General features: G+C 42.5%; 1 protein-coding gene across 1 annotated transcript; it reads right to left on the bottom strand.

The window, feature by feature from the left end:
• Positions 1-537: 537 nt before the first annotated feature.
• Positions 538-15,802, bottom strand: LOC123431418 (aminopeptidase P2). Its single transcript, XM_045115201.1, has 13 exons — positions 15,410-15,802; positions 14,245-14,370; positions 14,034-14,153; positions 12,752-13,027; positions 11,998-12,170; positions 5,459-5,734; positions 4,888-5,039; positions 4,160-4,350; positions 3,877-3,985; positions 3,605-3,759; positions 3,402-3,494; positions 1,248-1,328; positions 538-1,032 (listed from the first exon to the last, which is right to left on the bottom strand). Exons 1-13 carry the CDS (start codon positions 15,746-15,748, stop codon positions 970-972), a joined length of 2,154 nt encoding a protein of 717 aa, XP_044971136.1. The 5' UTR covers positions 15,749-15,802; the 3' UTR covers positions 538-969.
• Positions 15,803-25,144: the final 9,342 nt, after the last annotated feature.

The raw sequence follows: 25,144 nt of genomic DNA, 5'->3' as shown, positions 1-25,144 counted from the left end.
GATCCTATCCAACTTCCAAAATAGATTTTGGCGACGTTCGAAGATTTTATGCAAATGCATCAAGAAATTCATCATCAAGCAACTCATGAGCAATTTTAGATTGATCTAGCATTTATGTACACTTCATTTATGGACACTTCAAGGAAGAACTGAAAAGTATGTCTGAATAAGTTAAATTCAAATTTGAACTATATTATTACAAAAGTTCATATTTGGATTTTAATATCTACACTTGAATTATTTTTTGCATTGAAATATTTCCACGCCATGGTTATGGACAAAAATGATATTTATCTTCAATTATTTTATCAAGTACTCCATATAGTGTAGAAAAAAAACAGAGATGAACATTTGTATAAGGTTGAATGGCGCCCCCGTGCATAGAGGTAAAACGCCCACGCCAATGACACCCCAGATAAACCATAATGTTCAGAACTGTGCAATTTGCTACTTCCTTCATTCACAAATATAAAATGTTTTGGATATTTTAATACGGACAATATACGGACTGAAATAAATGAACACACACAGACACACTTATGTATATACGTGTTCATATACATCTGATTCAAGAAAAAGGTTAGAACATCTTATATTTGTGAACGGAAGAAGTATTTACTAAATAATGACACCGCAAAAATACAAATATACAGTGAGTAAAAGAAGTACTTTTGAGTATATGTAACTTGTTATATATTACGAAAATCCCAGCATTGATTATAGGGGAATAAAGACCAAACAGAACTATCATGGTTACTAATCATATAACCGATGGCAAATGAAGATGTATGCAAATCGCTTCGCTGCTTTGAACATCGCACCAAGCTAACCAGATACCGATAAAATAAACCAGCTTCAACCAATGCCTTCGGCCTTGCCATCGTTTTCCCTTGCTTGCTGCCAAGAAGTGAATACTTACTGAATTGCTCTTTTTTGTTGCTTTTTGTCATGTTGCGACATGCTGGGTGTCTAGAGAGGCCTTGTGTTATCCAACAGCCAGTTGCGAGGATTGCCACTCAAGAAAGGGGAAACCTGCAAATAGTTGCGACACATACTTCAGTGGGGCAATTATTCCAAGACGATGAGGTTGGTTACCGTAGGAAATTATTTGTTAGTTAAACATGAAACTATCGTCCTTTAAGATATTTCACATGATGGAAGTGCAAGTATTCCTTCTCATGCACAATAACCCTGCTCTTCGTCAAGTAAGTTTAGTAACAAAATGGTCTCAAGTATCTAGAGCTCACCTTTTCCCAAACTTCTTCATGGTACTCATTGACCCAATTTATCTCCAAAGGTGATAGCAAGGGTAAGTCAATAAGCTTGCTCTGAAGTTACAAAATGAATAAGAAAATAATCAGAATTTCATGAATAATGTGCTTAAGCTGGACAATAACCAACAGAACCAGCAGGTATAACTAAAAAATGATGATGCAACGAAAACTTGGATTGTCAGAATGCATATCAAAGACCATACATTCAGGCAGGGGCTGAGCCAAGAATAGGACATGGGGTGCCAATGAGATAATGATCGAAGAAGAGTGATAAAACAATGATATATGAAGACATAAATATAGCATTCATATCAAATATAGCAATATATGTAAGAGCTATAACACAATGTAGGGTTGATATCAAATTATAGCAATATCTCATTTGCGCTTTCATGAAAGCATATATGTTTTGCTTGTACAATAGAAAGCTACTCCCTCTATAAAGAAATATAAGAGAGTTTAGATCACTGAAATAGTGATCTAAAAGCTCTCATATTTCTTTACAGAGGGAGTACATTTCTGTTAGCTCAAGCGTAGCTCTTTGACTACAAAGCCCATTGAACAAGTCAACAATCTCATCGGAGCTGTGGCAACTAATCTTCAGCAGGCTTGATCTCAATAACTCCCTCATGCATTCTGGTGATGAATCTCTGCTACACTGGTGGCACTGCTTCTCTATTCATATGGATAAAGGCTTGGCGCTCATCTTTGCATTGGTATTGGTGAAACATGTGGAAACAAAGAAATGAGAGGGTATTCCAAAACACTGCTTGCACAGTATATGTATGTTTCCAAAAGCTTCAGCTCGAAGCGAGGGAATGGGCAGATGAGGGCAAGCGAAGGGTAATGGCACCAGTCGAATGACCTTTAGAGCCAGATTAGGCTGCCATGTTGTATTTTACAGATTCTCTAACCTCATCCCCTTCTTTTAAATTGTAAACTTTATTCTTCCTAATCGCAATGAAAAGCAATGACACTGCATTTTGTCAAAAAAAAACTCATCGGAGATCTTTGCATCTATTTCCTTCTCATGCAGACGATCATGTAATTCAGGAGAAAGTTACCTCACTTTTCTTTCAACACGCAACAACTGACAAGTATAGATACTAACTACTCCCTCCGTCCCATAATGTAGTGTCAAAAAACGTCCTACATTATGGGACGGAGGGACTTAATCCTTGCTTATATCTAGGGGGCTGTTTGGGTCGATGCCCTGGAGCGCCCAGCCAAAAAATTGGCGTTGACTGCGCCTTGTAGAGCTGTTTGGATGGACACGAAATTTTTGGTGTGCCCATCTCTCCGCCTTCGCTAGTTCACCTCTGCGCCATCTTTTTGGGAAGATGGGGGCGGCCAGAACATCTGCAATTATTTGGCGTTCCCTGAATTGGCAGGGCCAGCTCTGGCGCAAGCCAAACAGACCCTAGGAATCTAACTGGTATGTAGCAGCCGCAGTGGTCAACAGTTTATGGAACAACCATGGAGTGATTCGAGTCAGTCACAGACTCGAAGGAAATTGTACATCTCAACTCTCACATCTATACCAAACCTCTGACATCCTATTACCAATTGTAGGCTTGTAGCTTTGCGCACACAGAAGTCACCATCCTTCTACTAATTTTGGTTTGTAGTTTTGTGGGCAGAGAAGTCACCATCCTATTAACAATCGTAGACCTGTAACTTTGTGCGCAGAGATGTCACTTAAGATTCGTTTTTGTTGGCCACTTGACTTGAAAGTACATATAAATGCTTGAACCTCCATTGAGCCAACTATTAATTACTCAATTAATACATACACATGTACTTAAACTAGCTAATCTACTACCCGGTGAAAATCGTTGAGGGGGCCTATTGGTTGAGGTTACCAGTCACTGGAATAATACTGGGGAACTTTTTAAGGTGATATCTTTAAAAGATGTAAAAAAAAAAATCGAAAAATCGCAAAAGACTTCTTAAGCTGATATCTTTAAAAGATGTAAAAAAATTTCGAGAAAACGCAAAAGACTTCTTAAACTGATGTAATGTCAGCTTGATTACTGACTGATCAAATTAGAAGTATTATTTGTATTCATATCACTATCTCTAAATTTCATCGACAGAAACATTGCAATAAATAAAATGCATGGGTACCTGAATCGGAACAAAAGTTAGTTTCTCAAAGCCCAGGTATGAGATGCCGCCAAAAGAATTGGCTAAATTAACCTCCTTCACCAGAAGCAGATTCTGCAAGGTCCAAAAGTATAATTAATTACTTGCAGCACTAACTCTCGACTGAACAATCTTAGCAAATAAAATATTGAAGATTGACATGAGAACCAAATAGGAAAACTAACCTCGATACGAATGCCAAATGAATTGTCTTCATAATAACCAGGTTCATTGCTTACAATCATGCCCTTCTGTAAAGCTGTCAAGTTTCCATATCGATAGCTTATGCTCTGCGGGCCCTCATGGACATTAAGTGCAGCTCCAACTCCATGACCTGTGCCTGAACCAAGGACAAACATGCTCCAGACTTACATGCATTCATTTAGAAGACCAGTTAAACCAATAGTTGGTATATAGATGATTCAGGGCCAGAGATTTGTGTGCTTAGAGAAGGTACCATGTCTGTAATCAAGCCCAATCTTCCAGAGAGATGATCGTGCCAGAACATCTAGCACAAAACCTGGAGTTCTTTCTGGAAATACTGCCTGATCTAGAGCTATATGGCCCTGTACCAACAAACTCCATTACTTGTCTAAGGTATTGAGAACAAAAAAGTTAAGTATTTGAACACACTCTACTATTCATTCCTCGGAAAAAAAAATCTACTACTCAAGTACAGAAGAAAATACATAAAATAGCTCACTGTTGCTGAGAAGTGTAATCTAAGAGAAATTACGCACCTGCAAAACCCTTGTGAAGCATTCCTTCTGCCTCGGGGAAGGCTCACCAAAATGAACTGTCCTTGTAATGTCAGTCGTTCCATCAACATATTGAGCACCACTATCTAACAAAAAGAGATTGTCACTTCCAACAGAACTGCAGCTATCCGGAGTTGGCCTGTAGTGTATTATAGCACCATTTGCACCATAACCTGCATGTAAAAAAGGATTAATGGGTAAAGAAGTCAAGAATTCTGATCTCTCAATAGTGGGGACATCACACACTTGCAGACTGGATGACATGGAAGACAGGAAGAGTCAAGGGTGTCATCAAGAACCAGATGCGTCCTCTCATCCCTATTTCGCGTGACAATCAAGCTTAAGTACCATAGCAAACATGAATATCATACTAAAGCGACAAAGTACATAAAAACAGTATTCATACTGAAGCATATCGTCAAAGTAGTTGTCCTTAATACAAAAAAAGGAGGGGAACTTTTTTCTGAAATGGATTAAATTTGGTGGAAAAGGACCCATCCCAGTGCCAAGAGGCCATACACATATGTAAAAAGATATTGCATCATCCTACCCAGGATCCTGTTGTTAGGAAGTATTAGTATTAGTCTAGGAGTCCCAACACAATGAATCCAAACACGCCGCAGAAATCAGAGGAAACACCATAACAACACATAAAACTCAACAAATTAGTCGAGTAATCCGATGGCATTTTGCTATTGACGGAAATATACCACTAATAGTGTCGAAGCTTGTCTCTATAAAACCATCTTGCTTTCGGCGAAATTCAAGAAGATTTTCTGCGACTTGCACTTCTGTAAGAGCCACATTGTTACGAACTTCCTCCTCTATCCAGCACCAGAATTCTGCTAAAGCAGCAGCATCTCTGCAAGTGTATTACGCACCAGTGCAGGCAATGCTTGGGTCAGATGGCCCAGGATTAACAGAAACGGTGACACAGAATAAAGATGGTGCGTGCTGAAGATTGTAAGTAAAGTTTCTCCTTTTTTTATGTTCACATTAGGAGAAAAAACAAATGAAGTGAGTATTGGTTGCACTACTGCCCTCTACATCAGTACAAAGATAAAAGCTATCAAAAAGATTGCTGTGATAGGTCAGAAACATCAAGACACGTTTATTAAGAAGCCACCATATCCATGAAACCTTTTCTGTGCATTTGCTACAGTAGAATACATCAGCATATGTTTCACTACCATCAGTTCTACGAAATTGACATTTTATATTTTATTAAAATAGTTTTCAACACAGGAAAACCCTAAATTCGTAAGTATGCTGAAACAATACCTTAGGTGCGAGTTCTTCATTCCTCTAATTTCTGCCTCATTTTTAACTGATTTGGCAAGGGTGACTGGTGAGGCTTTGTACAGACCGTTTAACTCCATATTCTGAACACCGCGGTTTTTGGTGGTCGGGTCATCTGAAGATGCCTCTTTGACAATTTGCCTCCCTGTCTTTTCTCTTTTTCTCATGTATCTGTCACAACCAGATCTAAATACACTGACTACGGCAGCATTCACACTTGAAGAGTCCAACCACAGTTTTGCACCCTTTTCTGCCAACCTACAGAAGAAAAAACACTCCCCAGTTCAGACAATACAACGGAACAGGAAAGAGGTAACTGCAGTGAAATAAACAATTTGTAGTTAACCATTTACAATTATTCACTTGATAGTGCATCTAGGATGTATTTGGTTGTTGTCACGGACTGGCATGTCACGGGTCGGACCTATTCTTGGGCCTGGTTCTCGCGTTTGGTTCGTAGGTGGAACGGTAACCCACTGGTTCCCACAGACCGAATATTCGGCCAAGATGCGGAACCGAGTGAAACCTCAAAATTTAGCGGACGACAAGGAACCGTCTCCTCCTCGTCTCACTCCCGCAAAAATCGGCCCTCGTCCTCTCCAGGTGCGCGCCTCCCCTCGTCTCTCTCCCTCCCTCGATCTGCTCCGTCTCCCCGATCCCTTCTATCCTCGCCGTCGGCTCACTGTCCTTTCCTCTCTCGATCTGCAGCACCACAAAGGAGTCATGGACAGTGCAGAAGACCCTCCTCAGATCAGATGGGAAAGTGTGTGACAGCATGAGGACGACAACAAGCACCGGACGCAGCGACGGCAGGCAGCGCCGGAAGCGACGGATTGATTTGTTGTCTTTCCAAGTCACGGCCAGCAGCGAAAGCTCAATTTCTCTCCCCCAATGGTGAATTCTGCAACTTGTTCGCTGCAGCAAGCAGTGTACAGTTGTATACACATGGTTATGTTATTCTGTATGAGTTGTAAAATTAACTCTGGTTCTACAATTATTCATTACTCCCTCTGTCCCATAATATAGAAGTGTTTTTGACACTAGGGGGTAGTTAACAAAATACTATGTATGTATCTTGCAGAATCAAAAATACATGGTTAAGTATTACACTGGTGTAAATTTCGGATTGATTGTATATTGTTTGGCTAGTTCCAAAATGTTTGTTTGCATGCTTGTGACTGCACTTTGTTAACTGTTTGTGCTGCAAACAAAAATAAATATGTTGCTGAAAACTCAAAAACTATGTTGTTCAGTTTGCAAAGGCTATATTCGTTTCAGATTGTACAACATCTATGTAGGGGATAATCTCGCCATCCATATGAAAGAGGTGACTGAAATCAATTTTGCCCAATTCCATCTCTCCAACCAAACACAGTAACATAACCGTTCCGTTCTATTTTCTAGCTCCAACCAAACGTAGGAATGGAACCGACCCGTTCTCCTGGAATGGAACCATTCCATTCCATTCCATTTGGTTCCTCAACCAAACACACCCCTGGTGCCCCCTAGTGTATTTTGCTGATTAATGACAAACGATTAACGGACTAATGTGTTTAGTGAGTGTACACACGTGCATAGTCCGAAAGGATGTTGGTTTAACCTATGGATTGTTAGAGTTATATTGATGATGGCCTTTGGCCTTTTGGCATCCTCATGTACATCATATATATGGTGGCATTGGCCCCGTAGTAATGCAAGTTGCATATTTCCTGACATGGTATTAGAGCTTTAGGGTTTTTCCACACGCGCAACTCGTGGTGTTCCTCTTCCGATCCAACCTTGTGCCGCCACTGCCCTCCGTCGACCGGCCATCGTTGTTCCTCCCACTGTTGTGTTCCCGTGACTCCAACCACAGCTCAACGCTGCTGCCTCATGTGGCCACTAGCGCCAGGTCGCTTGACTAGTTATTCTTCCCGCTGGATTCCGTCCACCGGCTCCGCTTCGCGGTCAACGCCTCCGCGCTATCCTGTCCAGGCCCCCTGCCCTGCATGCCTGCCGCTGGACCTGGTCGCTATACAAGTCGGTTGGCTCCCGGTCGCTCCGTTCCGCAGGTCAGCGCTCTCTGGCCCCTAAAAATGTTGGATACTGAAGACATGGTTTGCCTCTTGAAGACTTCATAGCTTTTAGTGCCTCAATGAGTCACTTTGAGTTTAGGGCAAACCGTACCATTAAGAGGGGTTGGATATTGTGGTTAATGGATGAAACTTGATGATGCTCAATTAGAACCCAACCAGATACACAACATATCCTTTAAAATCTCTTTGAGATGCATTAGCTATGTTCGGCTACACCAGTTTTGAGATAGGCATCACCGAGGATGATCTCTATTGAGCGCATTTGAGTCTTCAGTTTTCGCTGTGTACTCGGGACGTGGTTCATCAAGTCCGTTATCTCTGGTTGTGAAATCGGCGTCACACAGCTTAGCTTCTATCAGGATTTAGGAACCCAACCATTTGGGGTTGCCCTAAGTGTTCGCTCTGTTCAAAGATCGGTGGTGCGAGTTAGGATCTCGTCGTTGTCGGGATGAGCCTTGTTATGCCTTTGCTGTGCCCCTTAGTCTTTCGTTGTCGAGTTCCTCACACCGGTGTTTCCGGTTTGGTCATCAGTGTTATCAAGATGAGGCTCCGGAAGGCAGGTTATTTCAGGTGTAGTGCTTTTGGTTCCTCGGTCGGTCAGTCTGGCTAGGAAGGCAACGTTACCGTGTTGCGCCTCCGGTGACACATCTTTCCGCTTTGCGCCTAGTGCCACAAAACTATCCGTTGTCTGAAAATCCAGCAGTATCCGGTTAGGATCCCAATGCCGCCATGTTGTGAATCTTGAAGCAAAACGCCTAGTCTTCTGAGCATGCCTATAAAAGGAACCAAACCCCTACGGGCTCAGGTGGACCCCTAGTGCAGTTATTACACTCATACTTCTTGTTCCCATTCCTCTATGTTCTTGAGCCCCATCGTAAGAGAGGAAACCAGTTGAGAGAGAATAGTTGAGATTTGATTGAGCATCTTCGAGCCTAGATACCTTAATAGTTACTCTTGGAGATTTGGCCTCAAGCGAAGTTTGTAAGTCCAGGTATCACCTCAAGGTCAACCATGAGTGATCGGCTGAGTTCCTCATGGACTTGACTCAAGGAGAACAAGGTATAACCTCAGTGGTTTCAGAGCATCGAGCTCAGACTCTCCAGACGAAGATATTGCCAATAACTTGAACTACGGGAACTATCTAGTTCATGCTTTGTGCTTGTTTTTATACTGGTTGGTACTTGCCTTCTGCTCTAGATAAATCTCAATCTTTCACTATATGTAATTTTTAGTTTTCCCTTCAGCGGACTAGAACTAAGTGAGTTGAAATTACAGAAGAATTTCTTCTTGCACTATCATAACCAAATAGTGGCTAATTGCTTTTCCAACATACGGATTCTCAAACACATGTTCAATAGTTCAACCAATAAACAACCCAAATCAATAGGTATATAGAAGACATGTACAACACCACAATATAATTGTTGTTTTTCTCCTTGCAGATTTCTTTGCATGATTAGAGAATCATAGATAAACATGTTTCTAACTATACTTTTGTATCTTACTAAATTAGTGTATTCATGAGTTCGACTCACCTTTGAGACAGGGATGTGGTTAAATAGGTGAATTGAATGTGATGGACATAATGGAACCCCTGCTTTTTAACAGGCTATAACTTGCAAACTGCTATGACCGAAACTTCAAAAATATGTATCTGTTTGGCCAAAACTAACAATTGACTTGATCAAGTGCCAAATCAAATACATGTGAATCTCATCTAACTCAAATCATAAAGAGAGAAGGTGCCATCATGATGAAAATCAGGAAGAAGGCGAAGCTGGTGAACTAATCATCAACCATTCCAAACAGGCTGTCAAAAGCCAATGTAGGCATTAATTGATGAAAACAGAGACTTCAGGTGGTCCTGTGCCAGATTAAGTCCATATAGGTCTTACTTCTCAAAAGATAATTGTTGTTTTCCTGAAAAGGGTATGAAGATGTGTGTGGTTGGTAGGGCACATGGTGGGTATTATGAAGCTCATAAGTATGCCAACTTCAACAACAAAGCCTTTAGTCCCAAACAAGTTGGGGTAGGCTAGAGGTGAAAGCTATAAGATCTCGCGACCAACTCATGGTTCTGGCACATGGGTATCACGCTTCCACGCACCCCTGTCCATGGCTAGTTCTTTGGTGATGCTCCAATCCTTCAATCTCTCTTTACGGACTCTTCTCATGTCAAGTTTGGTCTACCCCGACCTCTTTTGACATTATCAGCATGCTTTAGCCGCCGCTATGCACTGGGGCTTCTGGAGGCCTGCGCTGAATATGCCCAAAGCATCTCAGACGATGTTGGACACGCTTCTCTTCAATCGGCGCTACCCCAACTCTATTCCGTATATCATCATTCCGGATTCGGTCCTTCCTTGTGTGGCCACACATCCATCTCAACATGCGCATCTCAGCCACACCTAATTGTTGCACATGTCGTCTTTTAGTCGGCCAACACTCAGCGCCATACAACATTGCGAGTCAAACCGCCGTCCTATAGAACTTGCCTTTTAACTTTTGTGGCACTCTCTTGTCACAGAGAATGCCAAAAGCTTGGAGCCACTTCATCCATCTGGCTTTAATTCGATGGTTCAGATCTTCATCGATATCCCCATCCTTCTGCAACATTGACCCTAAATATCGAAAGGTGTCCTTCTGAGGCACCACCTACCCATCAAGGCTAACATCTTCCTCCTCCTCGTGCCTAGTAGTACTGAAAGCGCACCTCATGTACTCTGTTTTAGTCCTACCAAGTCTAAAACCTTTCAATTCCAAGGTTTGTCTCCATAACTCCAACTTCCCGTTGACCCCCATCCGACTATCATCGACTAGCACCACGTCGTCCGCAAAGAGCATGCACCATGGGATATCTCCTTGTATATCCCTTGTGACCTCATCCATCACCAAGGCAAAAAGATAAGGGCTCAAAGCTGACCCTGATGCAGTCCTATCTTAATCTGGAAGTCATCAGTGTCGCCATCACTTGTTCGAACACTTGTCACAACATTATCGTACATGTCCTTGATGAGGGTAATGTACTTTGTTGGGACTTTGTGTTTCTCCAAGGCCTACCACATAACATTCCACGATATCTTATCATAAGCCTTCTCCAAGTCAATGAACACCATATGCAGGTCCTTCTTTTGCTCCCTATATCTCTCCATAAGTTGTCGTACCAAGAAAATGGCTTCCATGGTCGACCTCCCAGGCATGAAACCAACATGATTTTTGGTCACGCTTGTCATTCTTCTTAAGCGGTGCTCAATGACTCTCTCCCATAGCTTCATTGTATGGCTCATCAGTTTAATTCCACGGTAAATAGTACAACTCTAAACATTCCCCTTGTTCTTGAAGATTGGTACTAATATACTCCATCTCCATTCTTCTGGCATCATGTTTGCCCAAAAAATGGTTGAAAAGTTTGGTTAGCCATACTATCGCTATGTCCCCGAGGCCTCTCCACACCTCAATGCAGATACAATCAGGGCCCATCGCCTTGCCTCCTTTCATCCTCATTAAAGCCTCCTTGACCTCCGACTCCTGGATTCGCTGCACAAAACGCCTGCTAGTATCATCAAAGGAGTCATCCAGATCAATGGTAGAGCTCTCACTCTCCCCGTTGAACAACTTGTCAAAGTACTCCCGCCATCTATGCTTAATCTCCTCGTTCTTCACCAGGAGTTGATCTGCTCCGTCCTTGATGCACTTGATTTGGTCAACATCCCTCGTCTTCCTCTCTCGGATCTTGGCCATCTTATAGATGTCCCTTTCGCCTTCCTTCGTGTCTAACCGCTGGTAGAGGTCCTCGTACGCCCGACTCCTTGCTTCACTCACAACTCGCTTTGCGGCCTTCTTTGCCATCTTGTACTTCTCTATGTTGTCTGCACTCCTATCCAAATATAGGCGTCTGAAACAATCTTTCTTCTCCTTAATTGCCTTCTGGACATTATCGTTCCACCACAGGTATCTTTAGCTTCTCTTCTACTTCCCCTGGACACTCCAAACTCCTCTTAGGCCACCTTCCGAATGCAAGTCGCCATCTTCATCCACATGTTGTCTGCATCACCTCCTTCCTCCCAAGGGCCCTCCTTAATGACCCTCTCCTTGAAATTCATAAGTATGTAATTCACATAATTTAAACATGGTATTTCATATTTTCAGTATTTGGCAGGAAAATAGAAAACCTCGGTCCAACATAGAGTACAGGCCTTTGCAGTAAATATTAAATGTTCCACACTTCATTCGCCTTAAGGCTGTACTAAAACCTTGATTGACTTCCATGCAGATGAATTACAAACTGATTAGAATAATCAGATCACATCGTTTCCAAATTTTGGAACAGATGACAAACAAATCTAGGTAAACTGCATAGACTGCATTGATAGGAAGATACAGTAAGGAAATGCTCATTCAAAACCAGGCACCAAGCTATGTAAAATATTCTTTGGTAAAATTTACCTTTCTATATCAGATAAAACTGCTTCATACGATTTTAACTTTACTCCAGCTTTCTTGAGGTGCTCCAATGCCTCTTCAGATACTTTATTGCTATCTACAAATAATGTAGCAGTGCTCATCTCCACTGTCAAGTAGCTATAGAATACAGGTGAATGTGGAACATCACTTCCTCTCTGCATTCAATAGTGGTGTCAACATCAGTTTTGTGGAAAGTATCAAACAGAACACAACAATATTTAACAGGGTTAAAAAGCGCAAATGTCCTTATACTTTTCAGTTGTCATCAGATGTTGTACTGCTAAAACATTAGGAATTACTCATTACATAGTAAGTCTTTGGAAAATGCAAAATATTGTAGATTATCATGCAACCATGATTATCAAAACAATAAAAATATATAACTATAATGCCAAACAGGGAGCACCAAGTGGTAAGTAGAACAGTCTATTGAGCTGTACTAAGCATTAGTTACCAATTATCAAAGCACATATACGTTAATAACATTGGAAAACAAAAAATAGCATGACTAGTAACAGTATAAAATCATGCGATGCTTTTGAATCCAGCATTTGAAGTAGCCGTCTACAACATGCTTCTATCATGTCAGGGATTGGAAGTGAAATTATTACATATGAGAGGAAATAAACATGCGGAGTCTCAGGTTCAAAAGTAATCCATAAACAAATTTGCTTAAACTGCAGGATGCTCATAACCAGCATACCGTGTCAAAGTAATGGTGAAAGGTAAATCTTACCATGTTTAGCAACCATGCAATCTCATCAAGCATTGAAATAACCACAGTGTCACACCCATTTTCATCAAGCTGTGATCTGACAAAAGATAACTTCGATGCCACGTCAACACCAGCATACTTGATGGCATGCACCCTGGTAGGCTCTTTTGGGGGCGCTGGCCTTGATTCTCCCCATATCTCATCAACCAGGTTAAAATCTCTAATCAAAATTAACTCATGATTCTTGTCAGAAATAGCAGCCTTCAATTCCTCAGCAGCATCAGATGAGAAAAGGAACTGCATCCTTCAAGCAAACAAAGAATAGAGGAATAGGCTAAGAATACAATAACATAAACAAAGCGCAGAGTCGTCAGCATATCAAATAATCAACGGGGAGTAATTATAGAATGTATATGCCATGAAAAACGCTCAAGCCTTAATCAAAATTTCAGCATGGTGTCTTGTACGTGTAACAGAAAGAATACAAGAGAACATACAGGTAAGAATGTAGTAAGATTTAAGAGTAAAAGTAAAAGAGTTGGTAGATATGTAACTACAGCTATATTTTTTTGCTCAAAAAGTTAGCTTATGGTATCTTACTAGTATCACAAATCTCAAAATTAAAGTTGCATAACGGGGCGGTATGAAGAAAATAAGATTAAATTCATGATATGATATTGCAATTCCAGCTAACCAAATCATGACTTCACTTATGACATCCTTGAATCACTTAATGAAATGGTCAGATAATGTTAAATTGTGATCCGAATTCTACTACCGTGTTGGGCACGGCATCGTCTCATGATAAACGTAGTAGGAGTGATGTAGGGCTTTGCGTTGACGTCGACGCCGACGCATACAATTATAGCTCATTTTCTTATCCTCCAAGACTCTTGTATAGCCAACCATATATACCCCATGTAGTCGCGCCTAAATAAGCCATGCCGTCTCGTACTTGTAAACTCCTCCATAATATTTAGATTACGTGTTCGTCCGTAGATTTTTCCCACAAGGGTTTTCCACGTAAAAATCTGTCACTCGTTTTATCTAACAAGTAAGAATTATAACTCCAAAGACAGCATGAAAAAAGTCCTCTAAAATAAAAATAAATTACTGCTAAATGATATCATCAATTGGCATGACAGAAAGCATACTCATAAAAAGTATTCATTTTGTAGAGTGAATTTGTTGATTATGTAGATTCTTATGCAGGTAAAATTATCATTTCACAGGTTTTAGTAAGGGCAGTTATGGTCAGCGGGCCATGGAGAAAGAGAGAGCACAGAACAAAACAAAAGCTCACCGGGTCAATACCAACTCGAGAACCAGATGGTAAGACATCATTCAACCACTCAATAGTGGTTGGAACACCGTGATTTCCACTCCGCATTAGTGTCCAGTCATGGCTCAATTCCTTCTCAGCCTGCTCAACAGAAGAACAAAACATGAAGTGTTAGCCGCATCCAAACCATATGTGCTGAAGAATTAAAATATGCATCATCGGAATGAAGTACCTGGAGAAAATACCGGCCATCGGTCCAAAAGGCAGCATTATTTTTTGTGACCACGGCTGTACCAGCACTACCGGTAAACCCAGTCAGGTAGGCACGTCTCATGAAGCATTCCGCAATGAACTCACTCTAAAATAAAAAGTAACGAAACAAGGAGGAGTCAGGGAGCATGCAGCATCATTGATACAAGAATAAACTGATGATTTTCTGAACACTATACAGCACTATTAGCTTCACTGGTTCAACAAATGGTGGACACACTGCATAATATGCTATTGTGCTCTTATGTGTATTTACACTGAACATGATGTCCTACAGCTATAGCTCAATGCCAGTTTCACACGCCAAGTACATGACCAACTATCAAGTATATATGCATGTGCAGGGTGCATGTGCATGTGCCCCGTGCATAAAAGTGATTGATCTAGCTGACGCCTATTTCCAGAAGGCCATCATATCAAAAGCAGTCCACAGGACACAACCCAACGAGCCTGAGATATCAAACGCTCAATCAGTATATGTTTCAAATTTTCAACTGATAGGTCAATACTAGCTACAACTCCATACTTCCTCCATCCGGAATTACTTGTCGCACAAATGTATAAAAATGGATGTATCTAAAACTAAAATACATCTAGATACATCCATTCCTATGACAAGTATTTCCGGACGGAGGGAGTATTAATCACCGAGAATCGCGTGAAAAAAGAGATCCATTAAGCTCCTCGATTGGCACATGGTTAGCACCACACATATAGAAATAAACTATTCACTCAAGATCATCCGTGCCTGAATGGCCGGAGTTACAACAACTACACTAATTGTTAGATACATCCATTTTTATACAAATCTAAAACTAAAATACATCTAGATACATCCATTCCTATGACAAGTATTTCCGGATGGAGGGAGTATTAATCACCGAGAATCGCGTGAAAAAAGAGATCCGTTAAGCTCCTCGATTGGCACATGGTTAGCACCACACATATAGAAATAAACTATTCACTCAAGATCATCCCTGAATGGCCGGAGTTACAACAACTACACTAATTGTCTTATCAACACGGCCACACGGGTGCATCATTTCTCCACTATCAACGAACCGAATTACGGAAATGATATCACTCATTTGCAGCATTGATGGAGGCACTGGATGGAGGTGGTGAACCTGGTGGGCATCCTGTGAGGGAACGACGTAGGCGTCGATTGCAATGTCCGGGCGGGCGAAAAGACGACGAAGCGAGCGCAGCTTATCGTCCTCTCCGGGCGCGGGTGTGGAGGATGTCGAGCTACGGCGCTTGCGGAGCTCCGACGAGGAGAGGGCGACGACGCGGCCGTCCCCGCCCAAGGAGGCGGGGGAGGAGGAGGTGCTGGCGCTGGCGAGGAGGGAGCGGCGGGGGAGGAGGAGGCATAGGCGGCGGAATAAAGTGGGTGTCGGAGGAGAGCGGCGACCGAGGAAGGCGGCGGCGGCGAGGGAAGGAGAGAGCCGCGCGGCTTCGATCGCCATGGGCGGCGCGGCCAGCCTGGGGACGGCGTGCAAGTGAGCGAGGGAGATAAGGGAGCGAATAGAACAACACCGAACGAGATACTCTCAACTAGTATGTAGAAAAGTAAGTTTCTACGGCCTGTCATGTTAAGGCCCATGCGTTCTACTCCATTTGTTCCTGAATATAAGTTTTTTTTAAAAACAATTCAAGAATACTACTCCCTTAGTTTCTAAATACTACTCCCTCTGTTCCTAAATATAGGGTGTGTAGTTTTTGGCACGGAAATTAAATAATGCACCTAGAGGAAAGATTTCACAAGTTTTGGTTGAGATTACACCTGACTAATTGGCATCAGAAAATAGAGGAGCTTGCCTCATATAAGGAAATGTAATCAAATCCCTAAAATAAATATCCAAACAGGTGGCGCAACGCAATACACCTTATATTTTGGATTTTTTTCAAAAAACTATACACCTTATATCAAGGAACGGAGGGAGTATAAGTTTTCTAGAGGTTTCACTAATCAATTACATACGGATGTATATAGACATACTTTAAAGTATAGATTCAATCATTTTGCTCTGTATATAGACTCCTAGTGAAACCTCTTAAAAGACCTATATTTAGGAACGGATGAAGTACATACGAATATATAGACATATTTTATAATATAGATTCATTCATTTTACTCTGTAACTAGTTCCTTACTACAATCTTTAAAAAGACTTATACCCCCTCTGTAAACTAATATAAGAGCGTTTAGATCATTATTTTAGTTATTTAAACACTCTTATATTAGTTTACAGAGGAAGTATTTAGAAATGGGGAGTATCATGCATATAAATAAATTAAACAAATGATTCAGATCATGTTGGTGCTCGAAGCTCATTTCTTTCTCGAACATGTTCAAACACCAAAGGTGTGTTCAGCATGCTCATCGAAATAAAACCGTTTGAAGTGAGGATCCCCTCATATCCAGAACATATGTGATAATAAAATGTGATTGTCTAGACTATCCGTCATGTTATTTTCAACACGTGGACCCAACAAAGAAATCATACTCTAGGACACGCCCTTTCCTTTTTCTAATAGAGCCCTCTCCTTTAAAACCGAGTGATACCCATCTCATCTTCGTCATGGCGTCCTTTTTCCTTCGCATGGTATCCCCCCCATACCACCAAGAAGGAGTCCCTCGGTAAACGCCCCGCTCTCCACCCTAATCCCCTCCCCATGTGTACATGACGATCTGCCATTAAGGCTTGCGTCCGAGTCCGTGATGGTTCCTAGTTCTTTCATGTCTATGTCTAATTAGGCTTTCATACAAAGATTCATCGTGAGTTGTAAGAAGACAATTATAAAGTTTGTAAATGAACCAAAAGTGAATTTATTCACATAGTTGGATGCCCGTGCATTGTCATAGGCTAGAAAACCATATATACAACAAGAAATGTGCTAACAAAATATTTTTACAAAGATGAAGGTCATGTGATATGAGAATCATATACAATTTACATGTGGTGATACCTCATGCTTGTGATGTGGCAGATAAATGCATCTCCTGGTCATCTTCATGTCGTTTCCCCCTTCTCAGCCACCACGTGACACTCCACTTCATTCATCCCACAATCCTTCATCTCCTTATTTTTCTTTCTGCACCTCCACACTGCATCAAAATATTAAGTGGTTTGTCAAACTTTGACAATTTTTAAAGGTTGGTCATCCCCTTACATTGTAGATAACTTATATGTGTCCTGAATAAGGATAATGAAAAGGGGTAATATATCCAGCGAGAGATGAAATTCAGGGTGATATCTCATACTCTATGCATTCAGCTTTCAAGATAATATCTTTGTAGCTTTTGTCAAGATCGTGACACCAGCACATTCCGGAGAATAAATATTCGTTGTTGACCACGATATTGATTTAATAGTTAAAACATGCTTATGATAAATAAAATTTACTCAAAACAATTTTTTATGGAAGGCAAATAATTTGCTTAAGCGGAAAGGGAGAGATTTGGGTTCATCTCAAATTATCGCATAAATTAGAAGCAACGAGCCACACAACAATGAACAGGATAGAAAAACCATGTTATACGCACTCCATGATGGCCTTTGTTTGTATGGCTACGATAATTTTGTGAAGCAAAGAGTAAAGGCTCAATAGCATCAACGTACTATATTTTTAGAAATGTTAGTCACATATAACCTAGAAAAAACATTTTTCCTTCTTCTTGAGCATACAATACGATTGTGCTATTGTGCATAGTGGCAAGAAAGATAACTACAAACTTCTACTTTGATCAATCATGCGCAACAATCAGTATTAATATATTGCTATGATATTGTGCCAAGACAAAAAATGGAGAAAATATGCATGCAAAAGTAGATCAACAGTAAAATACTTGATGCATAACTACCTAGAGAAGAGGGTAGTACAAAAGTTCTATTGCGTCCAGTGAAGATTTTGACTCATGGTAAGCAACTACAACAAAATCGCACCCTTTTTACTATTTCATGTAGAAAAGAACAGAAGCTATAATGTTAACTTCCATCCAAGACATCAACATTATTTATTCCTTCCAAACAAAATCTGCACATCAGAATTTAGTCTGAAGATGAAGGTCAATTTTGAACAAATAATGTTGCCATGCAGATCTATCTAACATTGACTCTACAAACAACCTACTAGATATCTACAAAGAAGTAATATTGGAAATCATAAACACAAAACTGGTAGGGTGTTCATTCATAATCAATAACAAAAAGAATATACTCCCTCTGTTACTAAATATAAGTCTTTCTAGAGGTTTCACTCCCGGACTATATACGGATGTATATAGACATATTTTAGAGTGTAGATTGAATCATTTTGCTCCGTATGTAGATCCCTAGTAAAATCGCTTAAAAGACTCATATTTAGGAAATGGGGGGAGTATATATACTTAAAGCAAGATCATGCTTCCAACTTGAATAAGCAATGTCAAGAGTGAATTAGCTAGAGAGCTATTAGATTATTAGAGGACAGCCACAAGGGACATGTATCACACTTAATAGTATAGTAGATGTACACTAACAATATATAATAGTCATCTGGTGAAAGGACGTGGATGTCGCCTAGAGGGGGGTGAATAGGCGCTTTAAAATAATTATGGTTTAGACTTGAACAAATACAGAATAAAACTAACGTTTAATTTGTCAAGCACAAAACCTAAAACAACTAGGCTCACCTATGTGCACCAACAACTTATGCTAAGCAAGATAAACAACTAAGTGATAGCAAGATATATAATAAGAAACAATATGGCTATCACAAAGTAAAGTGCATAAGTAAAGGGGGTTGGGTAAGAGATAACCGAGGCACGAGGAGACGATGATGTATCATGAAGTTCACACCCTTGCAGATGCCAATCTCTGTTTGGAGCGGTGTGGAGGCACAATGCTCCCCAAGAAGACACTAAGGCCACCATAATCTCCTCACGCCCTCGCACAATGCAAGATGTCGTGATTCCGCTAAGGGACCCTTGATGGTAGTCACCGAACCCGTACAAACAAGGTTGGGAAATCTCCACAACTTAATTGGAGTCTCCCAACAACACCACGAAGCTTCACCACAATGGGTTGGGGCTCCGAGATGACCTCAAATGCTCTAGGCAATCTCCATAATCTAATTGGAGACCCCGACGCTTGCCCACAGCTTTACACCACACTGATTGAGATCCAAGGCACCACCAAGCTTATAGGATGCCAAAGCACCCAAGAAGAACAAGCTTTAGGGTACCAAGCACCCAAGAGTAATAAGTTTCTCAAACTTCACTTCCACGTATCACCGTGGAGAACTCAAACCTATGCACCAAATGCAATGGCAAGGGCACACGGAGTGCCCAAGTTCTTCTCTCCCAAATCCCTCCACAACAACTAACGCTGTGGAAGAAAATGAGAGGAAGAACAAAGAAGAACATGAAGAACACCATGATCTAGATCCAAGGGGTTCCCCTCACAAAGAGGAGAAAGTGATTGGTGGAAATGTGGATCTAGATCTCCTCTCTCTTTTCCCTCAAGAACTAGCAAGAATCATTAGAGGGATTGAGAGTTAGCAAGCCCAAAGAAGGTCAACAATGGGGGAGAACACGAGCTAAAGAGTTAGGGACCATTTGGGAAGAAGATCCCCTTAAATAGGTCCCTCGAAATCCAACCGTTATGCACTCACCTGTGCACAAGCGGTAGTACCCCTCAGGCGAGCGGTACTTTCGCTGGAATGGAAGTTTCAAGGAAATACGAGCAAAACGGCAGAAACCTCGAGGCGATAGTGCTGCCCGAGTGGTACTACCGCTCCTGCAAGCAGTACTTCTGCTTAGCATTGACAGACACCCCAGACGAGTAAGACAAAGGGGAGCAGCACGGTAGTGCCGCCCAGAGCGGTACTTCTGCTAAGAACTACCGCTCAAAAATCAACTCGTAACAAAATCAAAAAACTGAAAACGTAAGCGGAAGTAGCAGGGGTAGTACACAGCGGAAGTATCGCCCAAGCGGTACTAACGTGGTACCGAGCGGTACTATCGCCTGTTTAGAGAAAAACAGCTTTGGCACTAAAATTGCCATAACTTTCGCGTATGAGCTCTGAATTCACCAAACTCAAGCTTGTTGAATAGCACACGACAAGTACTATCCAAACATCGGTTATGAAAATGCCAATGATATAGAGATGTGAAACCTCTGTGAATGAAGAACCGGCAAAAACTCCAACATCATAGAAGATGCACATGAACTCCATTTTCGATGAACTCGAGCTTGTCATAAAGATGACCATAAGCTCTAAAACTCACAAAGAGAAATGCCAAACAAGAACCAAGAAATATGATTCAAGGGTGCAAATGGTTTGAGCTCTCAACGAACGATACGATCAAGCTACACAGTTGAGAGCCCCCCTTGACAGTACGACAATCTATCCTAAAATAGAAAAAACTATCAAGGGCAAGCCTATACCTTGCACATAGTCCACTTGAGCTAGATTATGACGATCTTGACTTCCTAAAGATTGACCACCTTTCTTGATTGCGTTGTCTTGATGAGGACTAGTTGATTGCTCCCCCATACTCACTATGGGTAAGCCACTCTTTAGCACATCTTCACAAATCCATTGCCACCACAATGGACGGCAAGCTTCAAGCATGATATCTTCGTGATGCTGCACTTGAACTTGCGCGCCGTAATCTTGATGACGATCACCACTTGATATCATCCTTCATGAGTTGAATGAGATCTTACTCTTGACACAAGCCCATGGAAACACACCTAACCCCACGTAGAACTCTCACGAAGACCATGGGTTAGTACACAAAAGCGTAATGGACAATGCTTACCATACCATCGGATCACTTGATCCCTCTCGGTACATCTTGTACACTTTGCATGTTGATCAACTTGATTTACTCTTTGACTTAGTCTTGATCAACCTTGTGTCTTTATGACCATTATTTGGATAATACCTTGAATACCACCTTGGTCATCATATAAACTCCTTGAAACCAACAGATGGACTTCAAGAAGTGCATATGGACAAAACCTTCGGATATAACTTAAGGCAACCATTAGTCCATTGGGATTGTCATCAATTACCAAAACCACATATGGAGAAATATGCTCTAACATTTGGTAACCTCATTGAAGACAACAATATATGCATAGTCTGGTTTTGACGTGGCCATATCTATCCGACTTTCGGAAAGAGGTAGACTCGGGGTATTAACCAAGTGTTGAAAGACTATAGGTAGCCAATGGATAATTGTGTTGTGTGCCCAAAATAAAGGTCGCACTACTGGAATCACAGAATTTGCCATCTGCTTGGTCTTTGTCGTCAGCTGGAAGAAAACACACGACAAAAGCTTGGCTGATGGCAAAGGCAATATTTGCCATCTGCCAAACCTTTGTCGTCTGCCAGCGGACGTCATATAAGGCCCGAGCAGACGACAAAGGGGCGAGGCCCCACCCTCACATTTTGCCGTCTGCCAGCGGACGGCAAAGGGGAGAGGCCCCACCCCCCTGACGGCTTGCGCCAAACCCACCCCCACCCAAAACTTTGTTGTCTGCCTCCTCCCCTTTATCGTCCGCCTGCAGACGGCAAAAGGGGACGACAGTTAACGGTCAGTGCCGCCCTCACTCTACCCCACTCTCCTCCCACTCTCTCCCACTCTCTCTATCTCTCTCGCCCCTGCCCTCCCCGCCGCACCATCGGATCCACCCCCTTCCCCCCATCGCGACGCCCCCATCCACGCGGTGCCACCCCCTTCCCCATCGCCGGCTCCACCCCCTTCTTCCCCACCATCGGCACCACCCCTCTCCCCCAACGTGGCGCCCCCCTCCCTGCAATGAGCCCCCCTGTCAGATCCCTCCCGCCACCTCGCCACCGCCCCTGCCCCACCTCGCACGCAGCCCCCGTGCCACACCGCCCCGGAGCCCGCGCCGGTCCCGGAGCCCATGTCGGCCCCGACCCCCATCGCCCGGAGGTAATTTTTTCCTTTTTTCTGATGTTTAGTTGATTAATTTGTTGGGGAGCGTTGCATGGGAAACAAAAAATTTCCTACGCACACGAAGACCTATCATGGTGATGTCCATCTATGAGAGGAGATTAGATCTACGTACCCTTGTAGATCGCTAAGCAGGGAGCGTTAAGAAACGCGGTTGATGTAGTGGTACAACTTCATGATTCAAACCACCGTCATCCCACGATCCGTCCCACGAACGGTTCTGATCTAGCCCCGAACGGACGGCACCTTCGCGTTCAGCACACGTACAGCTCGATGACGATCTCGGCCTTGTTGATCCAGTAAGCAAGACAGAGAAGTAGATGAGTTCTCCGGCAACGTGACGACGCTTAGGTGGTGGTGATGATCTACTCCTGCAGGGCTCCGCCCTTCGCAGAAATCCGATCTAGAGGTAAAACTATGTGGAATAGGCTAGAGTTGCACGTGGCAAAGTTGTGTCTCAAAAAGCCCTAAACCACCAATATATATAGGAGGAGGGGAGGGGATAGCCTTGGGACACAAGGGCCCCAAGGGTGCGCCGGCCGAAGTGGGAGAAGGACTCCTCCAATTCGGTTTGGAAGGAGGAGTCATCCTCTTCCTTCCCACCTCTCTCTTTTCTTTTTCTTCTTCTTTCCTTTAGTATTTTTGCTTGTGGCGTGATACATCTCAAACGTATCTACAATTTTTGATGGTTTCACGCTGTTATCTTGTCTTCTTTGGTTGTTTTATGTACCTTTTATATCTTTTTGGGGACTAACTTATTAATTCAGTGCCAAGTGCAGTTCCTGTTTTTTTTTCGTGTTTTTGACTCTTTTCAGATCTGATTTTGGAACGGAGTCCAAACGGAAGAAAAACCCCGAAATGATTTTTTCCCGAACGGAAGAAGACTAGGGGGCTTTTGGGCCAAGCCAGGTGGGCTCCAGGGAGCCCACAAGCCCCCACTCCTCCACCAGGGGGGAGGCGGCGGTGGGCAGGCTTGTGGCCTCCCTGTCCGCCCCCTGACCTAGGTCTTTGGCCTATAAATTCCCAAATATTTCGCAAAAAATCAGGGGAGCCTCGAAAATACTTTTCCGCCGCTGCAAGCTTCCGTTTCCGCGAGATCTCATCTGGAGACCCTTCTCGGCACCCTGCCGGAGGGGACTTTGGAGTTGGAGGGCTTCTTCATCATCATCATCGCCCCTCCAACGACTCGTGAGTAGTTCACTTCAGACCTACGGGTCCATAGTTAGTAGCTAGATGGCTTCTTCTCTCTCTTGGATCTTCAATACAAAGTTCTCCATGATCTTCATGGAGATCTATCCGATGTAATCTTCTTTGGCGGTGTGTTTGTCGAGATTCGGTGAATTATGGATTTGTGATTAGATTATCTATAATATATATTTGAGCCTTTGCTGATTTCTTATATGCATGATTTGATATCCTTGTAAGTCTCTCCGAGTCTTGGGTTTTGTTTGGCCAACTAGATCTATGATTCTTGCAATGGGAGAAGTGCTTGGTTTTGGGTTCTACCATGTGGTGACCTTTCCCAGTGACAGTAGGGGCAGCAAGGCACACATCAAGTAGTTGCAATCAAGGGTAAAAAGATGGGGGTTTTATCATTGGTTTGAGATTATCCCTCTACATCATGTCATCTTGCTTAAGGCGTTACTCTGTTCTTTTGGACTTAATACACTAAATGCATGCTGGATAGAGGTCGACGTGTGGAGTAATAGTAGTAGATGCAGAAAGTATCGGTCTACCTGTTTCGGACGTGATGCCTATAGAAACAATCATTGCATAGATATCGTCACGACTTTCCGCGGTTCTATCAATTGCTCGACAGTAATTTGTTCACCCACTGTCTACTTGCTTTCATGAGCGAAGCCACTAGTAAACACTACGGCCCCCAGGTCTATTCACATCCATCGTTTACACCTTCACTTTTACTTTGCTTTGTTACTTTGTTGCTTTCAGTTCTCACTTGGCAAACAATCTATAAGGGATTGACAACCCCTTCATAGCGTTGGGAGCAAGTTTTTGTGTTTGTGCAGGATCTTGAGATACTCCTCCACTGGATTGATACCTTGGTTCTCAAACTAAGGGAAGTACTTACCACCGCTATGCTACATCACCCTTTCCGCTTCGAGGGAACACCAACGCAAGTCTCCAAGGCCACGGGGGAAATCCTTTGCATACTTGACTAGGAAGTCCCTTAAGGCGTAGCCGCAGCTGAAGGATTCCTAGTGCCGTTGCTGAGGAGTATCAAGCAACACTCCTATTTCTGGCGCTGTTGGAAGATCTTTTGTTGCAGTAGCATGGCGCCATAGCCCTCTTGGGCTGACTCGAGCAACCCACTAAGGGCATGGTGCGCCACCCTCAGGCCATGGGCTCACTCCTGGGTGGGTGGGCCCTGCTACCTCTTGAGCTTGCGTTGGTTTTTCCCTTGAAGAGGAAAGGGTGATGCGGCATAGTAGCAGTAAGTATTTCCCTCAGTTTGAGAACCAAGGTATCAATCCAGTAGGAGTATCAAGCCAAGTCTCCACCGTACCTGCGCAAAAACAACAAACTTGGACCCAATGCTACAAAGGGGTTGTCAATCCCTTCACGACTGATTGCAAGGTGAGATCTGAAGGCAGAAAGTGCAACAAAGTAAAAGTGTAAGGCTGAAAATATGATGTGAAGTAGACCCGGGGGCCATAGTGTTCACTAGAGGCTTCTCTCATGATAGCAAATATTACGGTGGGTGAACGAATTACTGTCGAGCAATTGATAGAACCGTGCAAAGTCATGACGATATCTAAGGCAATGATCATACATACAGGCATCACGTCCGAGACAAGTAGACCGATACTTTCTGCATCTACTACTATTACTCCACACATCGACCGCTATCCACCATGCATCTAGTGTATTG

Source organism: Hordeum vulgare, chromosome 1H, assembly GCF_904849725.1.
Source record: "Hordeum vulgare subsp. vulgare chromosome 1H, MorexV3_pseudomolecules_assembly, whole genome shotgun sequence".
In the NCBI taxonomy this organism is placed as follows: Eukaryota; Viridiplantae; Streptophyta; class Magnoliopsida; order Poales; family Poaceae; genus Hordeum; species Hordeum vulgare.
Note: the sequence above shows the minus strand (reverse complement) of the source record. Positions and strands in the feature narration are given on the sequence as shown.

Excerpts from the sequence above, each read along its gene's own strand:
- LOC123431418 (XM_045115201.1), bottom strand. The coding sequence starts at position 15,748 with ATGGCGATCGAAGCCGCGCGGCTCTCTCCTTCCCTCGCCGCCGCCGCC. Across the intron at positions 14,154-14,244 it reads ATGGCCGGTATTTTCTCCAG|GCTGAGAAGGAATTGAGCCA; the intron begins GTACTTCATTCC and ends TCTGTTGAGCAG. Across the intron at positions 12,171-12,751 it reads TTGCATGGTTGCTAAACATG|AGAGGAAGTGATGTTCCACA; the intron begins GTAAGATTTACC and ends TATTGAATGCAG.